Here is a 26,840-nt window from a genome sequence, read left to right on the forward strand (position 1 = left end):
AAATTTAGATACGTTATAAGTTTTAATAATCTTACATTTTACAGTTTACAATAAAAACATGGACGTCCCTTTAAATTACTTAAAAATTAAACAAATGTTAATAACTCAATATGGCTTTAACCTGGAAATGCTTCACCCTCAAACACACAGCACTAAGAGGTACACGATCCTGAGGGCAGGCTTCTCTGGCACTGGTGGCCAGGTGACAGACCAATGCTGGTGTTCAGCTGATCCACCCAGTCAGCATACTGCTGCGCCACGAGTCGTGGGGATAGGGTCTCCCTCAGAAGCAAGCCGGCATACCCACAGGGGAGACCGAGGAGAGATTCCCTCCACAGGGGACTTCAGCTTCAGCGGCACAGATCCGGGAACAGTCCAGAAATAGCGGAGGGGGCCTGCTGTGGGCTGCTGCAGTCTAGCCAGCCTCGGCCAGTTGGGGGATTGCGACCCCATGGCGTTCAGGGTCCGGGGGACTGCCTGTGGACAGGGGGCAGCGGGGGTGCCCTGGCCTGGAGGAGGTGAAAGAAGGTTCACTCCACATGGGTGAGCTGAGCCGCAGTGAGAAGGCGCCAGCGGGCCGGGCCGGGCACACAGACGCAGCACACAGCTGCGAACGGTCGGCTGCTGAGAGGGGCACCCAAATGCTAAGGGGGCGGCGGAGATAGAGGGTAAACAAAATACACACCGGCCTGATCCTCCTAGCGTTCAGGTCGGGGGAACTGCGGGCACTGCTGACACCTGGTGGGGGGGTAAAATAGGAAAGGAATGAGGCAGGGGCAATTAAAAAAAAAAAAAACACACCATCTGTTCAGATGGGGGCATCGCCTGACTCACGGGACTGGGACTCCTTACCTCCTCGGTTCACCGTCAGGAGGTCGTACACTGCAGCCAGGCGGGCCTCGGGGTCAGCGGACCAGGACCCCGGCGCCGAGGCAGAGCAGCGCTCGGTGTACTCCCCAGGGGCCGGAGGGGAGAACAGGGGAAGTGTAGGAACAGCTGAGCACTGCGTGAAGAGGACGACATTTCTCAGCTCTTAGTACAGAAACGGGAAACATTTCCACCGACGCGCGGCGTCGCGCCAACGACAGCTGGCCTCCACCTCGCTCCGCCCAGCACCATCCGCAGGCTTTTACCTCATCCTCGCCATCATCCTCCTCCTCCGCTCCCTCCCCGAGCAGCTCCACCATCAGCGACGGGAAGACACCCACGCGGCCCTCCAGCTCCCCTTCCCAGAAACCATCGTCAACATCGCCGTGACGACAGCGCCGGAGTCGGATGAGCGCCCCCTCCTGGAAGGAGAGCTCTTCCACGCTCTGCCCGTGGTAGTCGTACAGTGCCCGCACCATCCCTGTGAGGGCCAGATTGTGCCATTACAGCCCCGCCTCCTTGGGCCAATCAACAAACAGAAGGTTGGCGCCAGACGCCTGCTCATGGCGACAACAGAGATATGCGCGTGAGGCAAGCCGTCCAATCCGTACACAGGACCAAGGGGCACAGGACTCCAGCCTAATCCTTCCTTTGGGTGCATAACTGAAAAGGGAGCCACCGTGAGGAAGCTAATAGCGCCGAAATTCAGTATCGTAACACCAAGGCAGACAGCCTGTGAGTGGTGAACAAGAGCAACTCACAGGCAGAGCAGCTAAATGCTAAATGCTAAATGCATCCCTCTCGCTGCTTCCATGTAGTAGCCTGGGCTGAGTAGCAGCAAAACACTGGAAAAATTCACACACTCCTCTTAACATGTTTATCATCGTTGTGTTTTATGCTCCTGGTTGTGTACCAGGAAGGGAGTAGCAATTAATAGATTTCACCACTAGAGGGACCTTGAGATAGGGGAAACATACCCCCAGAGTGCAGGGACTGCTCCTGCTGCCTCCAGGGGAGACTAGGGGATGATTCACAGCTGCTGAAGGACGAGTCCAGCTGAAGGTTCTTCGGCAACAGACTCGAGACAGAACCCTCTGCTGGCCACTGCAGGTATCTTTCTGGTACGTAACCTTCTTGGCCAGCTGCGTTGCGTGCCTGTGGAGGAGAGGAGAAAAATCCTGGTATGAGAAGGTTCCTGGCATCCTGAGACCACCAAGATTTATTGCACAATCTCTAAACATATACAATTAAGAGCAGTTTTTCCCCAAAGGTATTTTTTCTGAAAATGCCTTATTCTCATCAAGATTTTAAGAGCAGTCCAAGGAAGTAGGTTCTCTGTGGGGGATCTTATTACAAACCTTCAGCCAGTCCTCCACGTCACCGTCCTCAATGACCTGTAGCTCCTCCCCCTCTGTGATCGACAGCTCGTCCGCCTGGGAGGCCTGCAAGGTTTCACCACACCACAGACCTGCAGCTGGACATTTCTCTGCATTCAAGTCAAGAAGGAGGCGCTGTAGCTGAAGAAGTGGCCCTCACCTGGTACGTGTAAAGTACCCTGCAGGAAATGGGGAAGCTGCAGGGGGTGGTGTCGGCCCCCCAGTCCGAGAAGGCGTCGCCGTTCTCGTCAAAATCCTCAAAGTCTGTGAACTCAAAATCATCCTCCTAAAACAGGAAGAGGAACGTGCGGCGCAAAGATGCGCCTTGGGTTACAAAAAATATTTATGACATAAGGAACACATGCAGACAGAAGTACGATTTCAAAACTAGATGCAAGCGATTGTGTTTCCACCACCAGGGGAAAACAATCTAAAAAGACAAAAACAGAAGCAAGATACGCTTTGCCTTATTCCGTGAGTCATTCACACTCCCTTAAGCATTCAGCTGCTTGCGCTTCATGCAGACAATAAGCCACCCCCATTTTATCGTGGACATGCTCTTAATGTGAAATAGTAAGTTTAAGTAAACTCCATTCTGTCCAATCACACCTGGACACCTTCTGGACGGATTCACTTAGGGTACAACAAAAGTGCCTATTTGGAAACAGGAAATTTCTGCATCTCCCCCATGCCCTGCTGCCCCCGTATGACCTTTGACCTATCCCACGGGATGATGGGAAACACAGACCTCTGCGGCGGGCTCCCCACTGGACTTGCGGGCCTCGCTGAGCCTCCTCTCCATCTGCAGCTCCTCCTCGGCCTGGCTCATGGTGCTCCTCACCACGGGCTCCACGTCCACGCCCGCCTCAGCGAGCAGGGCCAGCCGGGCCTCCGCTTTGACGCGGCTCACCTGTGGGGGGCGGTGGTGAACACCTGACACCAGGGCCACGGCTCCGAGAAAAAACACCTCACGCTTCCCACGAGCCACAGCAGTGGAGCTGTTATGTTTCAAAAATATACATATTACTTTCTAGGAATGAGAGAACAGAGCAAGATAGAGGATGGATATGAGCTGCTTTCCTTGAAGTCTGAAGAAAAATACCCTGAAGAAAAGGTCAAAGTGAAACCCCAGGCCGGTGTGGGTGGGCTGACTGCGTGTGCTTATCTTGATTGGGGCCCCTCCACCCCCATGTATGTGCACGTTCACTCACTGAACCCCTGGCAGCTGAAAGTCAGCACGATAACACTATTTCCACACATGACGTGTTTCACAGCCAGAAGGATGTGGCCGGACTCACCCGAGCTTTCCTCACACTCTCCTTCACCTCCTCCATCTTCCGCTCCACGCCAGCCTCTGCCTCGTCCTCCTTCAGTTGGGACCGCCGCCTATCCAAGGTCTGCAGGGCCTATACCGCACGGGCCAGTCAAGTTTTATGACCCCCCTCTCCCTCCCCCCAGTCTCTTTCCCGGGGAGGCCAACACTTACCCTCCCCCCATGAGCTATGATCTTGTAGTCTTTCGCAGCCTTGGTGGCCCATTTCTGTGCCTCCTTGTCCAAGCAGCTGTCGTCTCCTGGGGAGGTGCTCAAGTGCTGCAGGGTACTCACCTGGACAAGGACAGGGGGCACTCACACGTCACAGTTCTCCTGCTATGTGCAAAAATCTGCCCAGAAGCACCCGAGAACTGCTATCTGAGTTCTCAACTTGACAAGTGTTGGGGAAGTTACTCACAAAAGTAATCCATTACAGAGAGTTCAGGTCCAGAAAGTACAAATCTAGAACAAGGTTTTGTTTCAACCAACCAGTTGAGTATAAACAGTCACAGTGACAGAGTACTCAGAGTACTCAACTGCCTGACACTGCTGTTTTGTGGTCTAACCACTTAGCTGAACCCCTTGTTTAGTGTAGACCAGGGTTGGGGCCATTCCGGAATGCATTGATCAATTCCAGTCCAAATCAGGAAATGGAACTGGAGCTGGGATTGGGAAAAAAACTACGCGGAACAGAATTGGAGTTGAATTTGAATTTCAGGGAGATTTAAGTTCCAACTCCAGTTCCATTTCCTGATTTGGACTGGAATTGATCAATGCATTCCGGAATGGCCCCAACCCTGGTGTAGACCACGTTACCCAGTCCCTGGTTTTTTTTCTTGACAAACCTTGACTGAATAAGTATGATGATTTGACTCATAAGTCACAGATTACAATGTTCTGAATTTTTTTCACATAATAAAACTGCTAATGTGGGAATACCTGAAACTCAAATTATAACCAGAAGATTTCAGTCAAGGGCTGATTCATCATCAAACAGAAAATGATTTCAGATTATTTTTTTTTGCTTCCATTTGTTTTTCTCTACAAAATAAGTCAGCACTATTTGACTGCTGATTTGGCTGATCTCCTAATCAGCATAACAGCTGGAACATAACAGCCAGCGTGGGGGAAAAAAGTCAGCAAGAGGATGACAGGGCCGTCGGAGGAGTGGGCTACCTCGTCGCCGGGCACCGCCTGGAAGTGGACCTCCCAGGAGCGGCTGAAGGTCGGGGTCTCTCGCAGGAAGATCTGGAGCTCCTCCTCGCGGGTCACCTGGTGAGACAAGCGGATTCTCCTCACGGAAGTGTCCACGGTGTCACGGAATGCCACAGCGTGAGGACAGCGGGATCTGGCAGCTCCTCCTACTCGGCAAACGGGAAGGCGGGCAGCATTCGGTTCAAGCGGAAAAGCCAAAAACACACCACCAGAATAACAGAACCGCCAAGTCACTATAGTCTTACTTACATTTAACATAACCTGACACCAGCCTAAGTAGGCAACTTGAGCAGGACCCTCAACCCCCAGCTCCCTGGGCGCCGCTACGGGTGGCTGCCCTTCGCGGACAACTTACTCTACAAAGAGCAAGTTGCAAAACCTTCTCCTTTACTTCGCTCCCCAAAAAAATCCAAGGAGTGTCTTCAAAAAGTCCATGAGTGTCAGGTCGAGTGAACGTGGTGGCTTGGCGACATGTGTAGAGCAAGTTGAGGGAGGCGTAAAAAGAATTTCCCCACGGGGATTAATACATTTTATTATTATTTATTATTATTACCTCCACAAAAAAAACAGCACATAAAGCTCAGTTGGGTATGAACAGCACTTGAGGTGTAAAGCATTACGGCCAGCAAACCGCAAACACACTCAGAATGTGATGCACTTCCACCCACTCATCTAGAATTACACTGGAATACTTAATCTGCTTTCACTACCTTCACTGAGAGCGGTTTCTGCGGAGGGAGATGTCCAGACAGCACCAGACAAAGCATTCTGCATTTACACCATCTTGGGGCTGGATGGTACAGGGGACAGGGTTGTCTCTGGGACACCACTCAGCATCAGTATCAGAATCAGAATCTTTATTGCCACACAGCCAAAGCCAGTGGAAATTTGTGCTGGCACGGCACAATAGCATGACAACAGACAATTAACAAATAGGAAGAATATAAAATAGCAGACAAAGAATAAATACAAGACACAAGATACCCAACAGAGGGACATCAACGCGAAACCGGTGATAAATACAGTGGATTGTGCACAATGATGAATAGCACAATAATACAGGTACAATACAGGCAGCATACAGTCATACGTAGAAGGGATATAGAGATACCTGTATACAGTATATTAGAGGCAGCTGCTGATTAATTTTTTTTGTAAAGCAAACTATAGACCAGTGGTTCTCAAGCTTTTTAATCAGATTTTTTGTTCCAAGTCTGACGTCCCGATCAATTTTCAATAACAATACAGCATTTCTTGAACTTCAATGAATTAACGATAACTTTCAATACAGACAACAGAATACAGCGTGGGCCAAAATTAGGTATACAGTTTTTATAGCGCTGGATCAGCCACCACGTTCACTCGACCTGACACTCATGGACTTTTTGAAGACACTCCTTGGATTTTTTTGGGGAGCGAAGTAAAGGAGAAGGTTTTTGAGAGGAAGTCCCACACAGTGAAAGGACCGAAGGAGCATTTCTGGATGCTAACAGGGATTTCTGTGTTAAAGTGTGTCGATGTCAGGAGCAGGATTCAGGAATGTATCAATGCTGACGGAAGACATTTTGAACACTTAAGAGACTAAACATAATATAATCAGCACTGTAAAATTAAAAACTGTATACTTTTAAAAATAACTGTAAAATAAAAACTTTGTGAATGGGGCTAATGACGAGTTATGTGTATGCAAGGTTTGGTGGTTCTACACTGTATTTTTGTACTTCAAACCACATTAAGTCTTTTTAACCATTTTGATTCGTATGATGCATTACTGGCTGGATCCGGATTAAGTTGTGGTTTGGTCCACATCAGGAGCACGGTCCAGACTTTAAGAAACCTGCTCTAAACGGACAAAATATTATACTAAATATTACAATATTCATTACGCTGTAGTCCTAAACATTTTCCATTGCTTATTAATTTCAAATCGAATGTAGCCCAATTTAGCCTACTTCAGCTGTGTAACTATTAACCTTGTGAATTTATTTTTCTTTACATTACAAGTGCAACACAAACACAGTAGTAAAAGCCGAAACATCGCTGTAGCGGGAAAGCACAACTGTAAACTCCCTATAGTTTCCTCTGTTGTCACAGCTTTCGATACCGTCGTATCTCCTAAATGCCAGCTATTTTCTTCCATAGAGTTCAATCGCATCAATCAATCAATCAATTTTCAGAATCTCACGGTTTTTCCTCCCTGTGTCGTTGCGTTTGGCTGACGGGAGATGCACGCCTTTGTTCATCAAACTATCACTCAGCACCAGAGCTGCCACTTTCCATCTGAAGAAAGAAGGAAGGCCACAACCCACCTCCTTGGGTCCACGACGATAAAATATCCTGGGGGGATTAATCACGCAGCCCAAAAATATGGGAGAAATCATGTCCTATATTGGTTCAAAATAGGACATAGTATTTTATTTTTCACTAAACATACCAATTCCTTGTTCATAAATCAACAAGGAAAACCGGCAAAAAAAACTGTTTATCTCGCCTGATGGTCAAACTCGCTTTCTGAATGGTTAAATATGTGTCAGTCATATTTGGAGAGTGCATCACTGGAAAGATAAGATGTGGTACTACTTCACTACGTGCGTTTAAAAAATTTGTCATATTCCATAATTATCCAATCAACTACTAGATAGAAGGTGCAGAGAAATACACTGAAGTATACACCAATGAGCGAAAACATCATGCACACGATGCAGGTAATGTTAACTATCTCGTAAAAATGGCACACTCATAGTTCACATGTTGAATGTGGAAGAAATGGGCAAGGATTAAAACCGGAGTGACTTTGATAAGGGCCAAATTGATATGGAGAGGCGGCTGGATCAGAGCATCTCTGAAACAGCAAGGCATGTGGGGTGAGCGTCCACTGAGAGTAATCTGAAGAGGTACAAACCACAAACTGCCAACAAGCCCTTGTTAGTCAGATCTTTACCATTTCTACCGTTTTCAACATGTCAACCATGAGCACCAAATTCTCACTTACCATCTATATCCCAGACTTTGACACAGTCCGGTTTTATGAGATAGTCAAAATTATTCTCTTCACGTGAGGGTAGTCATGTTTTGGCTCATCTGATCTGAGAATTCGACGTTCGATTTAGCAACCCTACGGCACTGTAGTTTTGCACAATACAGATTCTCCCCAGGTTACGATGGTCCGTGTTACGATATTTCAACTTTACGATGGGTTAACATTTTTCACTTTCTTACATGAGATATTAAACACTTTATTATAAAATAGACTTTGTGTTAATGACTTTGCTCAACTGTAAGCTAACGTAAGCGTTCCAAGCATGTTTAAGGTAGGCTGTGATGATTGTTAACTTAGCTATGAATTTTAGGATTATCGGAATGTAACCCCATCGTAACCGGGGGAGCTGGCATTAACAAGATATTTTATAATATGCAAGCTACGTTCCTTTTCTATTTTTTTTTTTTTGGTGAAGTTCTGCTTCACCAGTTATCTTAAAGAAATTGTCACTCATACATATGTAGATATGTATACAGATTCCGTCCCCCTCAGATGTATTCATAACTAATTAGATAACTAGCGAGTAGAGTGAAGTAGATGGTAGTTAGCTGGCTGTTTAGTAGAACATGCTGCTTCAGCATCTCCTAATGCGTATTTCATATTTAGCGTAGTGACTGGCTGTGGCTGAGCGGGGGCTTGGTTTGAGTGCTTTGAGGGGGTAAACACTGCTGCTATCTCCACCCTAGCAGCCCCCCCCCCACTTCTCCTTCCACAAATTGCAACTGCCTCTGATCATGTCACCATTTTGGATAAATTGCTACAGGTCAGCATGTCACCTTGTGGACCACAGCACCCGGAAGATGTTAAGGCAGACAAAAAAAGAGGCCAGAACACACCTGGCTCGCATCCTTCTGAATCCTGGCAAACTCGCTCTGTGTCAAGTGACAGGCGTCGATCTCCGTGCTGCACAGCAGGGTGAACTGCTCTCGAAGCTGGTCAAACAAGTCAGCGTCCATCTCCTACAGGGACGGGGAGTAAAGGAAAGTAGTTGCCATTTGGACAAGTACAGGAACATTAGTGTGTGTCAGTTATCACATATCCCATCATGCTCTAGTTTTTAAGACACGCACACACACACGTATAGAGGTGAGAGTGACGCTTGGGGTCTAAGCACAGGGTCAGCCGTCCATCCAGCACCCCTGGGGCATTTTGGGGGGGGGGGGGTTTAAGGGTCTTGCTCAAGGGCCCAGCACCACATGAAATGATAATGAGATTTTTTTTAAGTTCCTGCATACCCCATTTGTTACCATTTGGCTCAGCGTCAGGATGCATATTGTTCACAGGTCAGGAAATTAGCCAAACTCTAAAAGCTGCTACATCCTCAGAAGGAGCCTTTAGTCATTTCTCAAGTACAACAAAGCAACACAAACTACCACATCAGAGTGCGGTAGGCAGGTTTCGGTGAGGGGAAATAACGCCGGCGATAAGCCTCCAGGGCCACCGCTTCAGCTTGCTTTTTTTAGCGTGTTTTTTAATAATCAGCGGTTCATTCTGAGGAGCCCTGAAAAACCAAAATGCAAGTTAAAGTGTCGGGCCATTCGGAGTTTTTCTCGAGTTTGCACTTCAAGGTCAATATGAATGTTCAAGAAACCGCAAGCAAGCAGGAAGCGGAGCTTCCCCCAGCAGCCTCACGGTGACTCATCATAAATTCAAGATGTGACACTGCCCCAGGCATCACTCTCCACCCCGACTCAGCACTTTCTGCTGCCCTCCAATGCCCAGATCCTGCTAACTGCCTGTTCGGCTCAGCAAAACTGAGCCGCCCGGGCCTCGTCGTCAGTGTGCCGCTCTTCTTCTTTTCAGCAGTAGAGACGGAGGGAAGTGGCGGACATCTTGGCGACATGTGTGGGCGCTGCTCTCTAAAAGCAGATGATCAGTTTCTGGCAGAAATGATGCTACCCGCTTACCGTTTCGAACTCTTCCGCCCCCTCCTCCTTGTGTATAGAGCGGAAATTTGCAAACTCAACGCTAACTTTGCTGACATGCACAGAGGGGCCCTCCCCGTCACGGGCAGGACAAGAAACGACAGGTAAGGACAGGGCCCACGTACCCTCATGATGGCGGGGAGCTCCACGGAGTCGTAGTGCCGCTGGTGCGCGCAGACACCCGCCAGGGCCAGGAGGTTCTCGTTGCGCACCTCAGTCAGGCGGCAGTGGCAGTCGGTCAGGCGTGCCTGGAGCTTCCCCGCGGGACAAACATGAGGGGAAGAGAGAAAGAGGACTGAGCACCAGAGCTAGAGGAGCACATCTGCAGCCAAGCTAAATTCATGGGTGGGGACCAGCGGAAAGTGCAAAAACGGGCCCAAAGCACTTCAGATACTACTTCCCATTTCACTGTCCAGAAATGTCACATATAAATGTTTTTCTATGTTTTCATGAAAATAAAGGATACTTTCTCACTCTTTTTGCCAACCTATCCCTTGTTATTTCTTTCAAAAACTGCACTGAAAATGTCCATTGAAATCCATAGATTTTTTCTCAGTGGTTCGATCAAAGGAATTGGTCAATTTCACACTCAATCTTCTCACAGAAGCCTACAAAAACCTCACTAAACTAGGTACCAAAATAAAACTTGAAAAACAAAGTTTTTTGAGGAGGTTCATACCAAAATCCAACAATCAACCACCATGGAATTGAAAGTGAGGCCCATCCTCATCAGGTCAGGAGGACCCAAAATCCAAATCTCAAAAACCGTGACATGAAATTTTTTTGTATCTATTTTGTATCAAAATAAAACATTCTGACTTATTAAATCTAATCTAGGCCAATTTTAAATGTTTACCTGCCAGGACCTATTAGAAAGAGCTGAAGCCAGATTGATGAAACTAGGCTGAGAAAGACTGCAAGCTGCTGTTTGTGGAAGATGGGAGCTGATGGGAGCCAATCGTTTGTCGGCCTTGGTTGATTGCTACTTTTTCTGCGGTCAGCTTGTTGTGTACCCAGCCAAAGACCCGGCGGAATCACAGAAAGCAAAAGATAAGAGTTTGAGCAGCTTGAGACTTTTTTTGAGGCTTTTTCACAGATGCTAATGTTGGGTCTGTCTGAGTTAGTCATTCCTATTGCCCTCCAAGTGTGGTGATTGCAGTATCTGATCTTTTTCCCTCAAAAAAAAAAAAAATACAGCTGATAAGGAGTAAAGCTCGCCACAGGGACGGCGACAGAGCAGTACTTCTGCCAACCCTGGGGAATTTTGTATGCTAGCATCCTGCTAAGTGCAGAGGGGCAGTAATTACACAGGGTGGAACTTACAGTCACCTTGGAACACGGCTGAATCACCACTGTGATTACCTCAGATGCTTTTGGTTTCCAGGGAACTGATTATATCACAATTAGACCTATGTTTCAACTAGAAAGACACACTTTATATAGCTATCGGGTATTTCAGACAGGAGTAGTACCTCTGTAGATAATGGGTGATTTCCTGATTATAACCTGCTCATTCAACTGCCAAACTAATTTTCAAAGTCCGTTGGCTAGAAAAAGCTCCCACATAGTGCTACCATGCAGAATGTAGAGGTTTTAACAAACATATTAAAGATTCTTCATCAAAAGAACATCAAATATATCAACCAAAGCCGCAGGTTCTGTACTGAGATTTGAACCTGGCGACCTGCAGGTCCTTTGCTAGGAAACTAGTTATTTTCGGTGGAACTGCTTTTGATGTAGAGTGCAGTTAATGGGCTCAGCGGGTAGCCAAATGGGGAACAGTTAGACTGGCCAGGTGTCACCCCCTTTGATACAAGATACACATATGGTTATACAGTACAACATGTAGTGAAATGTACCCTGAACGACCCTTAGACTGTGCAAATCAAATCAAAAACAGAATTAAGAATAAGTCAACAGTTTAAAAAATCTTACAATAAACTAAAAAGTTAAAATAACTAAAAATGTATATACCGTACATAATATAGAGCAATACTAGGACTGGACGATATGGCAAAAAATTATATCACGATATATTTCTTAATTTTGGTCGATATGATATAATTCCGATATCGATATGGACAATATTAAAAAGCCTCAGGAAAAAACTGCCGAGGACACACACAATGGATGTCTGCAAACTGAATTTGCAAAGTCTATAATACCTCCAGGCTCCTCCTATTAAAATTATATAATTTTTTTTTTAAATAAAAACAGTACAAAAAAAATAAGGTTCACTTTTTATTTGTATTTAGCCTTTACAAACAAGAAATGTGAAATAAACTATCAAATAAATAAAACTCTCAGACTCAGCTTATTAACAATAATATATTTCCATTTAAACTAAAATTTACTAAATTATTCATATACTGTATATTATATGATACAGTATATATGTATATCGAAATATCGGAAATGTGTTTAAAAATCGTATCACTGTTATTGAAAAAAATTATATCGCGATATATATTGATATCGAATTATTGTCCAGCCCTAAGCAATACAGAAGTGATTTACCTTTGCACTCATCTTCTGTACTCCAGTCCTGAAGGGGAAGATCCCGTGATCACTCTTCTTGGTTCTGAAAGACACATCGCTGAGGTCAGCGGGTACGAGACTCGACCCGAAATGCAGGTATATGACAGCACAAGGTTAGGATATTCCACTGTAACTTCATTTACTAAGGTTACCAGGTTACAGACAGCACACAGGTCCCCGGACCGCCTCACCTGGCCTGGGCGTCGGCTGCTTTGCCCCTGGCCACATCGGTGATGCGGCCCATCTGCCAGTAACGCTTCTGGGTCTTATTCAGCTCACGCACTGCCTCCACAAGCTCAGCCTGGACCCGTTGTAGCTGCTCCAGGCCCTGGGGGGAGGGGAGCTGGTTATATACTGGGTCTGAACATAACTGTCAAAGTAGTGAGACTGCGTTACTAGTGGCAGTACTAGTAGTACATTTACATTTACATTTACAGCATTTGGCAGACGCCCTTAGCCAGAGCGACTTACATAAGTGCTTTAAGACTCTACAATGAATTTTTCCCGATACTAGCTCAATAAAACCAAGGCTATGAATACCATCGATCTAATACTCTGTTGGGAAAGTGCGTTTTTTTTTTTTATAAAAGGAAAAAACTGAGTATAATGCCAGAAGTGCTAATTCAGGTATTTCTGGAAAAGGTGTGTTTTAAGTCGTCTTTTGAAGACATTCAGTGACTCAGCTGTTCGGACATCTAGGGGGAGTTCATTCCACCAACTTGGTGCCAGAACAGAGAAGAGCCGAGAGGTGTGTCTTCCTTGTGCCTTGAGGGGTGGTGGGACCAGTCGAGCAGTGCTGGAGGATCGGAGAGATCGTGGTGCAGTGCGGGGTGTGATGAGGTCTTTTAGGTAGGATGGAGCCAGATCATTTTTGGCTTTGTATGCGAGCATCAGTGTTTTGAATCTGATGCGGGCAGCCACAGGAAGCCAGTGTAGGGAGCGCAGCAAAGGAGTGGTGTGGGAGAACTTGGGAAGGTTGAAAACAAGCCGAGCAGCTGCATTCTGAATCAGTTGGAGGGGACGAATGACGCTCAGTGGTAAACCCGCTAGAAGCGAGTTGTAGTAGTCAAGGCGGGAGATGACGAGGGACTGAACGAGTATCTGGGTAGCCTGTGTGGAAAGAAATGGACGTATCCTTCTGATATTAAACAGGAGAAACCGACAAGAGCAGGAAACGTTGACGATATGTGAGGAAAAGGACAGACGATTGTCCATGGTAACCCCAAGGTTGCGAGCAGTAACCGAAGGACGGATCAGGGAGTTGTACTAGTAGCAGTATAAGTACTTTAATCAACAGTACAATCAGCAGTATTAGTAGCAGTACTAGTACCTTTTGCAGCACTATTACTAGCAGTACTAGTACTTGTAGTAGCAGTATTAGTACTTTAAACAGCAGGACTATCAACTGTACTACTAGCAGTGCTACTATCAATACTAGTACTTGTAGTAGCAGTATTAGTACTTTAAACAGCAGGACTATCAACTGTACTACTAGCAGTGCTACTATCAATACTAGTACTGCTAGTAGCAGCATAAGTACTTTTAACAATAGTACTATCAGCAGTATTAATAGCAGTACTAATACCTTTTGCAGCAGTACTACTAGCAGTACTAGAACTTTTAGTAGCAGTATAAATATTTTTAACAGCACTATCAGCAGTACTATTATCAGTAATACCAGATTTAGCAAAAGTAACAGTACATGTACACCAGAGTATTTGCAGTTTTACTTTTAGGCAGCATGTAATACCATTTCACTTTTCAGATGGATAATCTACTTGCAGCAGTTCTGCTAAGACGCCCCGTTGGGTCCCAGACCAGCATCCTTCTGCTGTTTATAGATGCAGGCAGTCAGGCTGCCCCTGATTACTGTCAGGCGGTGCGGCTGGAGGAGGGGCCATTCGGCCACATTGGACCCCACAGATGGGCCTGGAGCACAGGTGAGGAGGTGTGGGCGCCGGCAGACAGAAGCGGCCTCCTCCAGTACTGACCCGCTTGGCCCGCTGATCCTGGGAAACCCGAAGCGTCTTCATCACCTCAGCTGTCAGCGAGCGGTATCCCTCCGCGGTGCTAATACGAGCTGCCCCGCAACGTGCTGTCGCCTCCACCAGAGAGCGCCACACTGCAAACACACCACTGTGCGGGGGCAGAGTGAGGGGTGGTGAATGGGGAGGGCTGAGGGGTAGAACCTACACCCTCAACGAGAAATTACTCCCGCTGGAGTAAGAATGTCAGAACATACACATGTATTTAGCTCATTATTTAATATGAATTATTTATGCTAATACTACATTAATGGTGATACTTGATATGACTTCTGAACAGCACTGTTTACCAAGAGCTTGCAGAGTCTCCTTTTATTTTGTCTTTCTTCAGATACTGCATGGCCAACCGCTGGAGGGCCTGAAAGATGCAGGGGCAGGAGGAGAGAGGGGCAGGAGCAAGACATTTATGCCTGTGGCTGTTACAACACTTGACCACAACCCCAAGGTCTCAGCGGAAGCCCCACCTCCCACTTCCTGTTTCTTGCACACACGCACACGCACACACACGCACACGCACACACCCCACCGCACACCACACTCTCTGCTCAGGTCTGTAAGCAGCCGATGGACAGCATGGCCTTTGTCCTCGCGATTCCGGAACCTGGAGACTTGGAGCGCCCCCCACCAGCTTTATAAAGTACTTGCTACATTCCTCAGAGGAATGAAAGGCAGACAGGAAACGGGAAGAGGAGGCACAGAGCCATTAGCTCAGTGTGCAAACTCATGGGGGGGGGGGGGGGTGTGTGTGCCCCTCTCTCCTCCTGCCCCTGCATCTTTCAGGCCCTAAAAGTTCTAGTACTGCTAGTAGTACTGCTGCAAAAGGTATTAGTACTGCTACTAATACTGCTGATAGTACTATTGTATGCAGGTGGACAGTGCTGTTCATCTGGCGAAATTTCCATCGGTTGCACTTAAAACACAAAGCAGGAGAGATACTGCAAAAACAAGAACTCCCTCACCACTATGATGAATCAGGAATTAGGTCAGAAATTGTTCAAAAAAAGGTTCCAAAAAAAACAAAACACTTTGCAAACAGAAATAACTGTGACTGAACTTTGTATCAACCCTTCAATGTTTGCAAAAATACCCTTTTCACAATCAGACTCACCATGCAAAATTCCCCTACTCTTATTCATTCACACCCAGTAAACAATGACAATTACAACAGGGAACTGAGCCAGTCTATCTGTGACCTCGACGGAGCAGCACAGCACACACAGAACCCAACACGACCCCGACCCGTGCAAGTCGGCGGGGTGACCTTGGCTGAACCGAGACATCCACCATATCACTCAAGACCCCCCAAACGGAGGGCAAGGTGGTGATTCCATGGGCGTGGCCCTCAAAGGACTGAAGCTGATTGGCCAGCTATCCCTGGCTCATGCGTAATTTGGTGGGTGACAGAGGAAAAATGGGGGAGGGGTGGTGTGACTAGGCCTGTCAGGATAACTACTTTAGTTGAACGATATATTGTCCCACAAAAAATTGCAGTAAATGATAGTATTGTCATTTTAAGGCCATTTTATGCCACTGATATAATGATGACAGCATAATACTACAAGTACCTCCTTCCAACTTTAAAATATAATAAATATAAATTAAAAAATAGATTAAATGTCTCAAAGTTGTATGATATTATCCTGTCTTTTAGCAACCACTCAAATGTTAAACTTAAGCGTACATGGGAAGGGGAACTGGGAACACAAATACATGAGGAGTCCTGGGAACAGGCCATAGAGAGGGTGCGATCTACCAAGGCCATAGAGAGGGTGCGATCTACCAAGGCCATAGAGAGGGTGCGATCTACCAAGGCCATAGAGAGGGTGCGATCTACCAAGGCCATAGAGAGGGTGCGATCTACCAAGGCCATAGAGAGGGTGCGATATACCAAGGCCATAGAGAGGGTGCGATCTACCAAGGCCATAGAGAGGGTGCGATCTACCAAGGCCATAGAGAGGGTGCGATCTACCAAGGCCATAGAGAGGGTGCGATCTACCAAGGCCATAGAGAGGGTGCGATATACCAAGGCCATAGAGAGGGTGCGATCTACCAAGGCCATAGAGAGGGTGCGATCTACCAAGGCCATAGAGAGGGTGCGATCTACCAAGGCCATAGAGAGGGTGCGATCTACCAAGGCCATAGAGAGGGTGCGATCTACCACATCTTCTGCTCGCCTTGGACTTATTAAATTTAAGGTCATATACAGGGAGGCTGGTGGGGGAGGAAGCCGGCCAGGCCTGGCAGGCCCAAGCGTATAGTGAGGGTCTGCTGGGAACGTCTGGCTGAATCCCCTGTCAGGAGGAGTTTCAACTCCTACCTCCGGCAGAACTTTTCCCATGTCCCGGGGGAGGCGGGGGACATTGAGTCCGAATGGGCCATGTTCCGTGCCTCCATTGTGGAGGCGGCTGACCGGAGCTGTGGCCGTAAGGTAGTCGGTGCCTGTCGCGGCGGCAATCCGCGAACCCGCTGGTGGACACCAGTGGTGAGGGATGCCGTCAAGCTGAAGAAGGAGTCCTATCGGGCCTATTTAGCCTGTGGGACTCCAGAGGCAGCTGACGGGTACCGGCAGGCTAAGCGGGATGCGGCTTCGGCGGTCGCTGAGGCAAAAACTCGGGTTTGGGAGGAGTTTGGTGAGGCCATGGAAAACGACTTCCGGACGGCTTCGAGGCGATTCTGGTCCACCATCCGGCGGCTCCGGGTGGGAAAGCGGTGCAACATCAACACTGTTTATGGTGGGGATGGGGTGCTGCTGACCTCAACCCGGGACGTTTTGGGTCGGTGGAAGGAATACTTCGAAGACCTCCTCAATCCCACCGACACGCCTTCCGATGTGGAAGCAGAGTATGGGGACTTGGGTGTGGACTCCCCTATCTCGGGGGCGGAGGTCGCTGAGGTGGTTAAAAAGCTCCTCGGTGGCCAAGCCCCGGGGGTGGATGAGATCCGCCCAGAGTTCCTGAAGGCTCTGGATGCTGTAGGGCAGTCTTGGTTGACACGCATCTGCAGCATCGCGTGGACATCGGGGGCAGTGCCTCTGGACTGGCAGACCGGGGTGGTGGTCCCCCTCTTCAAGAAAGGGGACCAGAGGGTGTGCTCCAACTATAGGGGGATCACACTCCTCAGCCTCCCTGGTAAGGTCTATTCGGGGGTTCTGGAGAGGAGGGTCCGCCGGATTGTCGAACCTCGGATTCAGGAGGAGCAGTGTGGTTTTCGCCCCGGCCGTGGAACAGTGGACCAGCTCTATACTCTCCGCAGGGTTCTGGAGGGTTCATGGGAGTTTGCCCAACCAGTCTACATGTGTTTTGTGGACTTGGAGAAGGCATTCGACCGTGTCCCTCGGGCAGTCCTGTGGGGGGTGCTCCGGGAGTATGGGGTGCCGGGCTTCCTTTTAAGGGCTGTTCGGTCCCTGTATGACCGGTGCCAGAGTCTGGTCCGCATGAGCGGCAATAAGTCGGACTTGTTTCCGGTGAGGGTTGGACTCCGTCAGGGCTGTCCTTTGTCACCGATTCTGTTCATAACTTTTATGGACAGAATTTCTAGGCGCAGCCAGGGCGTTGAGGGTGTCCGGTTTGGTGACCTCAGGATTAGGTCTCTGCTTTTTGCAGATGATGTGGTCCTGTTGGCCTCATCAGACCGTGACCTTCGGCTCTCGCTGGGACAGTTCACAGCCGAGTGTGAAGCGGCTGGGATGAGAATCAGCACCTCCAAATCCGAGACCATGGTCCTCAGCCGGAAAAGGGTAGAATGCTCTCTCCGGGTCGGGGATGGGATCCTTCCCCAAGTGGAGGAGTTTAAGTATCTCGGGGTCTTGTTCATGAGTGGGGGGACGATGGAGCGGGAGGTCGACAGGCGGATCGGTGCGGCGTCCGCAGTGATGCGGGCGCTGCATCGGTCTGTCATGGTGAAGAAGGAGCTGAGCCAAAAGGCGAAGCTCTCGATTTACTAGTCGATCTACGTTCCTACCCTCACCTATGGTCACGAGCTGTGGGTAGTGACCGAAAGAACGAGATCGCGAGTGCAAGCGGCCGAAATGAGTTTCCTCCGCAGGGTGGCTGGGCTCTCCCTTAGAGATAGGGTGAGGAGCTCGGTCATTCGGGAGGGACTCAGAGTAGAGCCGCTGCTCCTCCGCATTGAGAGGAGTCAGATGAGGTGGCTCGGGCATCTGATTAGGATGCCTCCTGGGCGCCTCCCTGGTGAGGTGTTCCGGGCATGTCCCACTGGGAGGAGGCCCCGGGGAAGACCCAGGACACGCTGGAGGGACTATGTCTCTCGGCTGGCCTGGGAACGCCTCGGGATTCCCCCAGAGGAGCTGGAGGAAGTGGCCGGGGAGAGGGAAGTCTGGGTTTCCCTGCTGAGACTGCTGCCCCCGCGACCCGACCTCGGATAAGCGGGAGAAAATGGATGGATGGATGGATACAGGGCACATTTCTCTAAGTCTCAACTTCCTGAACTGTCTCCGGAAGTGGAAGACAAATGTAATAAATGCCATGGCTCTCCTTGTCACCTTAGCCATATGTTTTTTCTTTGCCCTGAGCTGGAGGATTTCTGGGCGGGTTATTTTACTACTATGTCATCTGTTCTCGGGGTAATTCTCCAACCTTGCCCTCTGATTGCTATATTTGGGATTCCTGATCGCTCACTTGCACTTAACTCTACTCAAAAGGATATTATAGCTTTCACGTCCCTATTAGCAAGACGTTTATTATTGATACATTGGAAGTCTGCTAAATATCCTCCTATCTCCAGGTGGCTTAAAGACACCATGTTTTTCTTAAAACTTGAAAAAATTAAATACACATTGAGATGATGTACAGTCAAATTTTTCCATAAGTGGCAACCCTTTATTTACTATTTCACTAATTTAGAGGTACTACCTGACTGAATACATGTCTGTTACGGTTATACCTATGTAGTGTGGTTGTGGTGAGCCGAGTGGGGACAGGGGCGGGGGGTTGTTCATTGTTTATTATACTGTGCTCTGCAATTTAAATTGATTATTTTCTCCTTCATTCATATCAGGGTGGTTTTCCTTTTTTTTTTATATATTTTTTATAAATATATTTATTTAGAAAAAGGAAAAAAGTAAATGGTATTTTTGTAAGTGGAAGTATAGTATTGCATTTTTTTTTCCAGTAAAGATATTTGGGGGAAAAAAATAGATTAAATGGATTCAGGCTCTGTTAAATATTAAACACTTGGCATGGTGGTATAGAGAGTCATTTATTCCGCAGTTAACAGGCAATACACTGCCAATACATACACATATACAATGGTTAGGACCTGTTAGCAAAAAAGGTAAAGTAACAACATACTGGCTGTAAGTTAGATATTAACATCAACAAGTAGAACAAAGTAATATGTTTGATGTGATAAATTCAGATCAGACTGTGTCTGGACGCAACACAAAGTCACCTGTTTCTTCCCTGACTTCCTTTTCTCAAAACACACAAAAATCATTACAACACAGAGGTTGCCCTCAGTGGCAAGTGTACCTCGATCGTTCATGGGCCAGGGAAAAAGTAGCAGGAAATCAGAAAGTAATCGGACCAAAGATTGTATACAAACACTTTCTTCACCCTCTATGATCAGAATGATACCAAAAATGGCTCTATGGTGTATCTAAAGCCGTGGAAATGTTTTTTGTACCCTTCTTCCGACTGATACCTTTCAACAATGAGATCCCTTTGATGTTTTGTAAGCTCTCTATGAACCATGGCTTTTGCTGTGGGATGCAACTGAGTAAAGGTCTGGAAAATCCTACTAGAACAGCTGAACTTTATTTGGGGTTAATCAAAGTCACTTTAGTTGATGGCAGCTGTGTCCCCAAAAAGACTGAATTAAATCAAAAGGTGCTTCAACAAAGTATTAGTTTAACTTACGGGTGTGCACACTTATGCAGCCAGCTTATTGTGCGTTTTTTATTATTTTAATATTTTTTCCCCTAACAGATTTGTTTTTAAATTGAATTGTACAGGTTATAGGTCACATTAAAGGTGGGAAAAGTTTTTAAATGATTTATCGTGGTTTTTTACATCACAAAAACCTGGCATTTTAACAGGGGTATGTACACTTTTTATATCCACTAATTATTTTTGTATCCAATTTTCAATTTTTGGAAACGTTTTCATTAATAAAATATAGCGCTGCCTCGCATACTGTAAGTACGTAGTGCACGGTGAGTTACAGCGCTACCCAAGGCCTGACGTCAAAGTACCCAGTTGCCTGGCACATTGGCACTGAAAGTATGAACATTCAGTATCACGGGCAGTCTGGCACTGTGTCACGCACGCTGCGGTTCGGCCGTTTTCACATGAATGAATCAGCCCGGAGCTGCAGCTGCGACACAGAGCAGTTCAGCTAGCTGAAATATTAGTGGTATTCATTCTTGTGTAAATAATCATGTATGTTTACACAATTTGCCAATATCAAAGTCAGAAGAAATGATCATGTCACATCCATAGGTTATCTGGGTGACCGTCTACTTTGGGCTGTACCACTCACGTCCCATAACTGTTACCGACTAACTACAGCAGGGAGCGTGTACACACGTTACCGTGTCAATGTACACAAAGCTGCACTGTCCAGCTGGCCATCCGTTCAAGGTCATGGCAGCGTTAACAGTGTTAACAGTTAACAGCGTTTACGGTTAACAGTTAACAGCGTTAGCCCTGGGCCGCCGCGTGACTCAATGTGCTGATGCTGACATCCCTTCCGTCACGAGGCCAAGGCCGGCCTGAGGTCTGTCTCACCTTTGGGGGGCAGTGTGCGACTCAGTGAGCCAAACCTCTGCGCCTGTGATGGGAAGGTCGCCGGTTCGAGCCCAGCCACGACAGAACAGCCACATCAGTGGGATACCAGGGAGGGGCCCTTGACCAGCACAAGCCTCAGAAGGACAATCAATAAACACCCTAATGCAGAGGGCAGGATATTTTTGGGACTATGATCAATAATACTTTCTGAGAGGGAAAAATACCCACACACACACACACACACACACACATTCCACAGTTCAAGGGCAACCAATCATGTGGCATGATTTTTGCTGAAACCACACACCTCCAGGAGTGATACACGAACAAAGACCTGCTGCAAGGAGTGATACCAGAGAGGGGCTTGGGGGAGCAGTAGCTACCCCAGTGACAGCCAAAGCATCTCCTCAGTACCCGCAAATTTCTGGGGTTTTTTTTAGATTTTTTCATTTTTAATGTGCAATTACTATAATTTCATATCTTGCCTTGTGTATAACACTAAATGTCACGGTAACAGTCGCAGAGTGGGTACTGCTTTTGGGTGCATGTCTCTGTACGTGTGTCGGGGGTGTTGCGGCAGAAAATTAACTGCAGTGACCAGCACATTTAAGGGAAATCCTAAATTTCAGAGCACCCACAATGAAAAATCAAGCAAGCCAATGGCATCAGCAAAATCTTAGGCGCCACCCTTGTCTGCTGTCTATGACAAACCTATCAGGGCTGAATAGCTGCAACATGTGACCACAGCCCCACCCACCCTGCCTGCTTCTCCCAATCAGAGAGAACATAAGAAACCAATGCCTCAGAATTCCTCCACCAATCAGCTTTGAGCAGGATCAGGTGAACCCCCCCCCCCTGCCACACACACACACACACCCAAAATCCAACCAAAACAAAGGGAACTCTCACCTGGCCGTACTCCTTCTCAACAGCAGCCCTCTGCTTGCTGAAGGACCTGTGGGGGCGTAAGGAGCGAGTTCAGAGCAAATGAGGGTGCATGTCTAACACCACCCCCTGCCATAAGTCTGAGCAGAGTTATGCTGGGTTCCAAGGTTGAAACTCGGAACTGGGAATGACATCACACCCAAGTTAACCCCTTTTCTGTACAGCAAGTAGCAAGCCATTTAGCGACACCAGGAACATGTTTCAAAGACCAAGACTTCTTGCTTAGCTGGATAACTTATCTGACTTAAGGTACCCAAGTTTAAATTACCTTTATCTTTGTTCACTTACATAATATAGTACCTCTTTAAAAGTGGGAATGAAGCGCAGCTTGTAATCCTAGACTACCTTAAATCTGAAATGTTATCTGGCTAAGCAAGAAATCCTGCTTTCTGAATCAGGCCCCAGTTAATTGTTTGCAATTGTTAGCAATATCAGTTGGTAACACATTACGCGGTATTTTGCACAAAAAAAACACAGTAGCAACACATCCACAGTTAGCGGTTGGACAGTACTGTATGTACAACTAATTTAATTAGCCACAAATAAGACATAAGTGCCAATAGACAGTATAAAACTACAGCTTTAACCTGTGATGATAAAGGCGCAGCCATCATGAATTCTTGGCTCACAGTTGCGTAGATTCTTCCAACTTCACGAGTAGGAATTCTGACTTCAGGGGGCATTCCAATTTCAGACTAGGGACTCACAATTTCTGAGCTGGAATGCAGCATTAGCTGTCTCCACAGCCCCCCCACATCTCCCCTCCAACCTACTGCTGTTTACATAGATGGTTACTTATCGACCGTTGGGCCTCTGCCCATCCGGGCACTTAAACCTTGAAAACCTACAGCCCGTCAAGCCTCCTGGGAGCTTAATGAACTTAATGAAGAAAAAACAAAAGCAATTCTAATGGGTTGGGTCCCCAGGTACTAAAAGATAAAGTCAAGGCTTGACTGTGTGATATCACAGGCAAAATCTGAGGTTAGAAAACTTGGTGTAATGCTAAGTTTTAAAATCCACATTCAATATATTATGTTACCATCTGAAGAACTTGGCAAAGATTGGACTTTTTTAATCACCTAATGATGCTGAAAAATTGTTACATGCTTTTATTGCTAGTCACCTTGACTATTGCAATTCCCTTTTCATTGGTTTGCCGAAAACAACTACTTATAAGTTACAAGTATGCTGCTGCCAGAATATTAAGAAGAACTAAGAGATACGGATCATATTACACCAATCTTGTATTCCCACCACTGGGTAGCCGTATCTTTTAGAACTGATTTTAATTTAAGATTCTTTTACTTGCTAATAAAGCGCTAAATGGACCAGCACCTTCATACATTACTGACCTTCTTACCTTTTGAACTCCCACCAGAACTCCCACCAGAACTCCGCCATCTACCAATGCTAGACTTCTGTGTATTTCAAACAAACACAGTGCTAAGGCAGCTTTTAAGCATTACACTGCAAAACTGTGGAACTCACTGCCAGGAGACATCAGAGAAGCTGACAGCTTAACATGTTCAATGACAAAAGCCATCTTTTTTTGACTGGCCTTTTAACCTGTTCATAGTGTTTTATTATATTTTTCGTTATTTTCTTTTTTTTACTTTCCTCTTTTCTTCTAGAGTTTAGATTCTCTGCCCGAGCCCGAGCCCGAGCCCGAGCCCAGACCCGACCCGACCCGACCCGTGGGCCGGGTCGGGCCGATATTTCCTGCCACTATCTTCGGGCCGGGCCGGGCCGGGCCGGGCCGGGCCGGGCCGGGCCGGGCCGGGCCATGATCAAGCGTGTGTTTTTTTTTTTTTTTAAATCATTACTTAATTAGCCTAATTGGGTGGAGAGCTATGCCATAATTATAAATGTAGCTCCCTCCCGTAAGACACGAGCACAAGAGTCCTTTGCATTTAACTGAGCCGACGGTTTATTCGAAAGACAGTGGCTTCGTTATTATCACCATCATGGCAGACGTGAGAACTAAATACAGATACGGAAACACAAAATCAAGCACATTTACTTACAATATTAGCTAACAAACATTGAAATTCAAATGAAATATAAACATAAATAACAATAAAGACAGCTTAGAGAATTCATATACAGTTAACACGAACCTCAGTTAGCATTTACATTTACATGGCTAAATACAACAAACTTAACTAAAACTTAACACATACCTCGTTGGCTGCTTACGGAAGGATTTAACCTTTTTCTTAACCCTTTACTTAAAGTTCGATGCCGAGCACACAAACTGGTTCCAGCAGCAAGCGAACTGGATAAGTGAAAACGTGCTTTTCTTCTAAACGTGTCTCAAAAATCCATTCTGAATAAACAAACAATGCAGTTTACATGCTTCGTCCTTGTTGCATTTTTCATTAAGATAAATCTAAACTAATTTCTGTAGTTCAAACAACTTAGAATTGTAGTTGAGAACGTCTGTTACAACGGCTCACGTATTAAAAAATAGTCGGGTTTAAATCGGGCTCGGGCTCATAATTACAGTTAATGTGTCGGACCGGGTCGGGCTCGGACACAAGGTGCACGGGCTCGGGTAGGGTCGGGTTTAATTTTTTGGGCCCGATCTAAGCTCTATTTTCTTCTACTACCTGTTATTCATTTCTCTTTCCCTGTTTTGCTGATATATCCATAATATGGCTTTTTTTTTTTTACAATTTTTACTTTAATTTGACTTTGATATTACATTAATTCCTTCCTTCCAAACTTTCCTTGACCTGCACATTAGCTGCATATTTTATTCGGCTTCTCTATCTTTGGTTCTTATTTTAATCCCATGTGAAGCACTTTAAGCCGCATTTCATATTATATAAATAAAGATTATTATATTGTCATTATAGAGGAAGAAAGGAAGCTCCGCAAGGCAGGCCTGCAAATCAGCCACACACTGGCCAGAGGCCTGCCCTCCTTAGCAGGGCCAGGCTGTTTCTCACCCTTGCAGACCACAGAGACCACGTCTCCAGTCAGGATTAAAGGAGGAGCCTTTATTGAAGGGTGCTTGTGGGATTTCAGAGAGAGACTTTGGGAGAGGCAGTTGGGGCCAGTTGTCTTGGCAAACTTATGTAGTTTGTCAAACCTTCATACGACGGCCTCACATTCTGCTGAGAAGATGCATGGCACGTAAAACCCAGCACAGCGATTCGCATTCAGATCGTCATTTCTTCGACTCCAGCGCATTAGTCTCCAAGGAGAGGGAGGGCGCCATGACGAAGGGGCTAATCGCTAACGGACTCACATCAAGCCGGTATGCCGATCTCCAAGCTGATCTCCAGAGGTGCTTAACAGAGGATTCCCTTTATTTTATATCCATTAAGGGGTATTCCCAGCTTTAAGTGGAATAAAGGGTGTCCATTATCCCAGGCAAGTGCTTCCCAGCATCGATAGGGTAACGTGGGCCTGGATCTCCAGGCCCTGAACTGGGACGGCTCCATCTGTGGCGTTTGGAGCTGATGGGCAGCAAAATCAACCAACTATTGAGGGGACTACCGCTTAACAGTAGCATGGCAACCCACAGTGTGTTGTGGGAAAACCACAGCTTGGACCTCAGGCCTGACGGAAGCCATGAAGGGACATCTAGAATGGCGGCGTGGGGCGTTTACCCCCTTAAAGCAGCGTTTCTCAGACCGGTCCTTGGGAACCCCCCCCGACAGTCCATGTTTTTGCTCCCTCCCATCTCCGCAAAAACGTGGACCATCTAGGGGGGCCCACAAAGATGGGGTTGAGTAATGCTGCCTTAAAGCATGCGATCTGGACCTCAGCAGCCCAAACGCCTGGCCATGTCACACACCTGATGTCCTCCAGCAGCTCGGCACCCAGCTGCTGCTTGCCCTGCAGACAGACCACCTGCTCAGAGAAGGCCAGCTTCACTTCCTGGGTCTGCTTCACCTGCCAACGAGCGGCACAGCCAAACTGAACGGACTCACATGTCACACTTAAATGCCAAATAAAGAAAGTCCTATGCAAGACGAATATTACAAACCAAATATTAGCGTCATTTGAAATGTTATATGTTCTAAACATTTATAAATAATATTTTAAGAGACCTCTGGTGTTTCGGTGAATTAAACTGCCTAGTGTTTCGCAATACGAAGATTAAACGAGAGAACCAAAAAAGACCGAATATCTCACGTATCACACTTAGGCTACTACCCACGCATCATAATATAGTACCTAAAAGTGGGAATAAAGCGCAGCTTGTAAGTAGTGTGGGTCCATAACTTGTCATATTTAGTCAAACTATGTATAAGACAACAGTTTTTAAATGCAATGAGTTTGACCCGGTCGAATTAAACATTAAAAAATCAATCGGCATCTTGACATGCAGAAGGCGGACGACGAAGGGCTGCCGGACACACAGACCTTCGGCAGCTTCTTGGTGCAGCACTGTCCTAAAGATCATTACCTTTCGGGGCGGGGGCTGCATTTTCCGCTTTTTTTTTGCCGTCCTGTCCTCCTTCGGGTACTTTGCGTTTTATTCCCTGCTTTCCTCCTCCTTCTTTCCTTATTGCATGGTGTTTCGAAGCACTTCCCGAGAAGCGAGCTGACTTCTCGGTTCCGCGCTGAGGAGCATCAAGCTCCAGCCGGCCGCTGTCGTAGGAGGAGCTGCGGTTTCACCTGCGCCGCTCCGCATGCGGTCTGACAGCGTCCCCTAGTGAGGTCCGCGGAGGTCTCCTGTTCACTCGGACTGACCCCTGTGCGCGGCTGTAATGCCCGTAAATCTACATTACAGCGATTGAGCAGTATAGCACATATAGACAGTTTATATTCTGCTCATGGAGTAAAACTTTAATTTCTAATAATCGGAAACCTTACC

General features: G+C 46.8%; 1 protein-coding gene across 3 annotated transcripts; it reads right to left on the minus strand.

The window, feature by feature from the left end:
- Positions 1-3: 3 nt before the first annotated feature.
- On the minus strand, positions 4-26,709 carry LOC111835021 (F-BAR and double SH3 domains protein 1-like). 3 transcript variants are annotated; one of them, XM_072717321.1, is made up of 20 exons: positions 26,430-26,709; positions 25,815-25,912; positions 21,974-22,019; positions 14,609-14,676; positions 14,265-14,409; positions 12,465-12,601; positions 12,253-12,316; positions 9,861-9,989; positions 8,647-8,769; positions 4,732-4,827; positions 3,730-3,849; positions 3,542-3,649; positions 2,992-3,153; positions 2,404-2,529; positions 2,226-2,309; positions 1,845-2,022; positions 1,134-1,348; positions 853-1,003; positions 686-738; positions 4-509 (listed from the first exon to the last, which is right to left on the minus strand). In XM_072717321.1, exons 1-20 carry the CDS (start codon positions 26,448-26,450, stop codon positions 459-461), a joined length of 2,175 nt encoding a protein of 724 aa, XP_072573422.1. In that variant the 5' UTR covers positions 26,451-26,709; the 3' UTR covers positions 4-458. The 3 variants fall into 3 exon arrangements, with proteins under 3 accessions (XP_072573422.1, XP_072573423.1, XP_072573424.1); XM_072717322.1 differs by lacking the exon at positions 25,815-25,912 and having other exon boundaries at positions 26,430-26,708; XM_072717323.1 differs by lacking the exons at positions 14,265-14,409; positions 14,609-14,676 and having other exon boundaries at positions 26,430-26,708.
- Positions 26,710-26,840: the final 131 nt, after the last annotated feature.

This window comes from Paramormyrops kingsleyae, chromosome 10 (genome assembly GCF_048594095.1).
Source record: "Paramormyrops kingsleyae isolate MSU_618 chromosome 10, PKINGS_0.4, whole genome shotgun sequence".
NCBI classification, from domain to species: Eukaryota; Metazoa; Chordata; class Actinopteri; order Osteoglossiformes; family Mormyridae; genus Paramormyrops; species Paramormyrops kingsleyae.

Bases quoted from the DNA above. Each gene is read 5' to 3' on its own strand.
- LOC111835021 (XM_072717321.1), bottom strand. From the start codon at position 26,450: ATGCAGCCCCCGCCCCGAAAG. The intron at 8,770-9,860 runs GTACGTGGGCCC...CCGTCCCTGTAG, and splicing joins AGCTCCCCGCCATCATGAGG to GAGATGGACGCTGACTTGTT. The intron at 510-685 runs GTGTGTATTTTG...CACCTCCTCCAG, and splicing joins ACGCTAGGAGGATCAGGCCG to GCCAGGGCACCCCCGCTGCC.